Genomic DNA, 4,129 nt, shown 5'->3' with positions numbered 1-4,129 from the left:
TCACACATATTAAATGAGATCTGTGTGGCGCATATGTATTTGGTGTCTCCTTGTACCAATATCTATGTGTTAAAATAAATAAGATCTTCTCAAGGTCACTTTAGCATTACTCCACTCAATTCGCCCATAAATGATCGCCTCATCATTTACACACACACAAAAAATCAAACTAGATTCAATATTCATATAGAATTTTTTAAATTATTGATTATCATTCAGTGAAATTTTTTTTTAATTTAATTTTTAAATTTTTTTTTTCTAAGTGCATTCAATTCAATAAAATTAAAATATCGAATATTAATCAATAAAATTAATCAATATTGATGTCATAGAATTAATTAATGTATTTGTGCAAGCAATGGTTTTGTTGTTGTTGTTGTTGCTGCTGTTATATAAATGTCCAATTATTAGATAAATAATGAAATGAATTATGAATTTTAATTAACTTTTAATAGGTTTACATTTATCTTGAACCTATTTTGTGTATAATACAAAGTTCTGCATGAAGAATAACTGATAGATGTATTCTTACTTTCTCCTTTCCTCTTTTTTTTTGGTGGTTGACTGGATTATGAAGACCTCGACATCTGAGAGGAAATATGAAATACAATGGACAACTTGAAATCAATTAGATAATTTGCATTTCGAAAATGACCTGACCTTTCTATTCCATACACATTAACAAATGAAGGTCAAGATAAACAGTGTAGCATTGGCCACTGCATCAGTAGGCCTCTACATACACAAAGGAAAAAGTGAAATCCTCAAATACAACACGAAGAACACTCAATCACACTTGATGGAGATTTTCTGAAAGATGTGTAAAGTTTCACTTTCTTGGACAGCATCATCGATGAACATAGAAAACCTCATGCAGACGTAAATGCAAGGATTGGCAAAGCAAAGCCGCATCACTACAGTTGAAGAACATATGGAACTCAAAACAACTTTCAACCAACATCAAAGTGAGAATCCTGAATACGAACGTCAAGACAGTTCTACTTTACGGAGTTGAAGCTTAGAGGACTACTATAACCATCATCATGAAAGTACAAGTATTTATAAACAATTGTCCACGCACGGTACTCAATGTTTGTTGTCTAGATACTATCATTAACAGCCTACTGTGGGAGATAACAAACCAACTACTAGCCGAGAAGGAAATTACGAAAGGACGTTGAAAATCGATAGAACACACATTGAGGAAATCATCAAACTGTATCACAAAGCAAGCGCTAACTTAGAATCCTGAAGGAAAATAAAAAAGAGAAAAGCCAAAGAACACACTACGTCGAGAATTGGAAGCAGACACGAAAAGGATGAATAACAACTGAAAAGAATTGTTTAGGAAAAAGTTGGATGGAGAATGCTGGTGAGTTGCCTATGCTTTTCCATGAGAGGTAACAGGCGTAAGTAAGTAAGTTAGTCAGTAAACATCTTGTATGCCAAGAGAATGTGATGAGCGGTAAGTGAGATTATCTGAAAGGATTGATCAAAAGACAAAGTAAGCCAGCTGCTCAGTAAACACAACTACAACACCCACCATCAAGAAGATACAAGTATTTATAAATAGCTGTCTACGTAAGATACTCAACATCCATTGGCCGGATACAATCAGTAACATCCTTCTCTGGGAGAGAAAAAAACAGCTTCCAGCTGAAGGAGAAATTAGGAAAAGACGGTGGAAATGGATATGACATACATTACAGAAATCATCAAACTGAATCACAAGACAAGCGCTAACTTGGAATCCTGAAGGTAAACGGAAAAGAGGAAGGCCGAAGAACAGATTACATCGGAAAATGGAAGCAGATATGTAAAGAATGTATAACAACTGGAAAGAGCTGGAAACGATTGCCCAGGACAGGATTGGACGAGAATGCTGGTGAACGGCCTATACTCCTTCACGAGGAGTAACAGAAGTAAGTAAGTAAGTAAGTAACGTATAATAACTTGGTCTGAATTACTGCTTACATACATTTAAATGTAATGTGATTGCTTAATTATTTATCAAAAGATCAATGATCATAGCAGTTATGCACATTTATTTTTGATACACTCAGTTTAATTTACCAATCATTTATACCTTCACGTTATTTAACATCATATAGATTTGTGATACACTATGAAAGTACCAATATATGTAATAAAACATGGAAATAGTATCATGCCCATATTTGATAAAAAATTTACTCTCTAAATAGAACAATTATGAGTATACTTTGACATGGTTACTATTTTATTTTATATTTTTCGAAATGAATTCTCCATCATAAATTGTGTTACATATTTCCAAAATTCCTGACTACTACAATCGAAAGAACCAAGCTCAAAGAAGCGATTGATGAAATGACGTATTATTCGAGGTATGTTGATGATATCTTCATCGTATGTAATAATCAACAACATGCAATAAATCTGCTAGAGTTTTTCAATGAAGCTCATCCAAATATTCATTTCACTATGGAACATGAAAAAGAAAACATGTTCCATTTCCTCGATATAGCGATAAAACAAAGAAAGGATGGCACAGTTCAACGCTCAGTTTATAAGAAAGACACATGGAATGGTATTTATCTCAATTTCAACAGCTTTTGTCCAATCAACTATAAAAACACACTTGTCAAAACACTGTTTCATAGAACAGAAAGAATATGTACTTCCGATACAATAGAAGAGGAAATTATGAATGTTAAAAAGTGTTTAAGAAATATACGGATACCCATTGAAATTCATTGAGAAATATGGAAAACGTGAAGATAAAATACCCAAAGAAACTACAGTAAATAAAAAACCTGTCTTTATTCAACTCAAGTTCAAAGGCGATAATGTCACAGGGTCAATCAATATGAGACTAAAAACTGCACTGACAAAAACATATTCTGCAGCTAAATTGATTGTCCTGTCCAAAACGACATGTTCTTTGACACAATCAAAGGTCGACAGGTATCCCTTTCATGTTACCACCAACTGTGTATACAAATTTACATGTATCTGCCAAAGCAGTTACATTGGTAGAACAGAAAGAAGAGCCTACGTCCGATTCAAAGAACATATTCCGAACAGTTTGAGGTCAAACGGATTAAAAGCATTTAGCAGCGCTGTCGCAAGACATCTCCCTGACACAGGACACGAAGTCGATATACTGAAGTCCTTCAGGGTGATCAACAAACAATCAAATTCGAAGCTTTTGAAATTCGCGGAAGCAATAGCAATCAAACGTTTAAAACCAGATCTTTGTATACAAAAAGAAACAGTAATAAATCTTTCTTTGCCCTGGTAACATTACCCCCCCCTTTTATTTATTACGTCATTCCAACTCTTTCTGAATTTTATAATTACATCATTCATAACTGACCAATTTCAATTCATATCTCTCTTTATTACCATTAGTCTATTTTCAGTCACTTCATTACATAATCGTCTAATGTGTTTTAATTCCATGATTTCTAATCACTATTTCAATTTTCTGGAACCTTCCCTCCCAAACTCTATATATTCGAAACAAAAATTTTATGACTTCATTAACTCTAACGAAATCTTTACCACATTATGTTACATATATTCATCCTTCATCGCCCTCTGTTGTATAAGTATGTCAATATCTATAATAACGTTGAATTTCAAATATTTTAGGTTGTAAGCAGCTGATGAGAACCGAACGAAATAAAATGAAATCATTTATTATTCTGCACCAATCTTTGTTCTTACTCTCTTTAAAATAATAAAGGGAACTATGTGTATGAATACTACAAATGGGTATGACTGTTGGTTAGCGATTCGATATAATGGCTACTCATTACTTTCAATGTGAAACAAGATTAAGATGACTCAATGTAATCAAGAAAGGGAAACTGTTACTAACAATTACACAATTGATTTAAAAACTGATCAAAATGTATAGAGTTTTAATATCCGATTAATGACTAACTTTAAATACATGAAATCAGTAGTTAATCAGTTTTTGTGTTGAAGTATACAATTTGTAAAATCTATAAATTCACTGTTCTCACTAACCATTACAATTAAATTATTGAATTTTTGTATTTTACTTCTTTCTAACTAATTCGAGGTACACTTTTCAACATTGAACTACAGGAGGTCTTCTAAAAACAATCGATAAAAGTTT

The 4,129-nt window shown here is 32.6% G+C and overlaps 1 protein-coding gene across 1 annotated transcript; it reads left to right on the top strand.

Annotated features, from left to right (window-relative positions):
• The first annotated feature begins 467 nt into the window (after window positions 1-467).
• MS3_00000904 (uncharacterized protein) lies at window positions 468-3,645 on the top strand. Its single transcript, XM_051208483.1, has one exon. It carries the CDS (start codon window positions 2,350-2,352, stop codon window positions 2,737-2,739), a length of 390 nt encoding a protein of 129 aa, XP_051073044.1. The 5' UTR covers window positions 468-2,349; the 3' UTR covers window positions 2,740-3,645.
• The last annotated feature ends 484 nt before the right edge of the window (window positions 3,646-4,129 follow it).

The sequence above is a fragment of the Schistosoma haematobium genome, chromosome 1 (genome assembly GCF_000699445.3).
Source record: "Schistosoma haematobium chromosome 1, whole genome shotgun sequence".
In the NCBI taxonomy this organism is placed as follows: Eukaryota; Metazoa; Platyhelminthes; class Trematoda; order Strigeidida; family Schistosomatidae; genus Schistosoma; species Schistosoma haematobium.
Note: the sequence above shows the minus strand (reverse complement) of the source record. Positions and strands in the feature narration are given on the sequence as shown.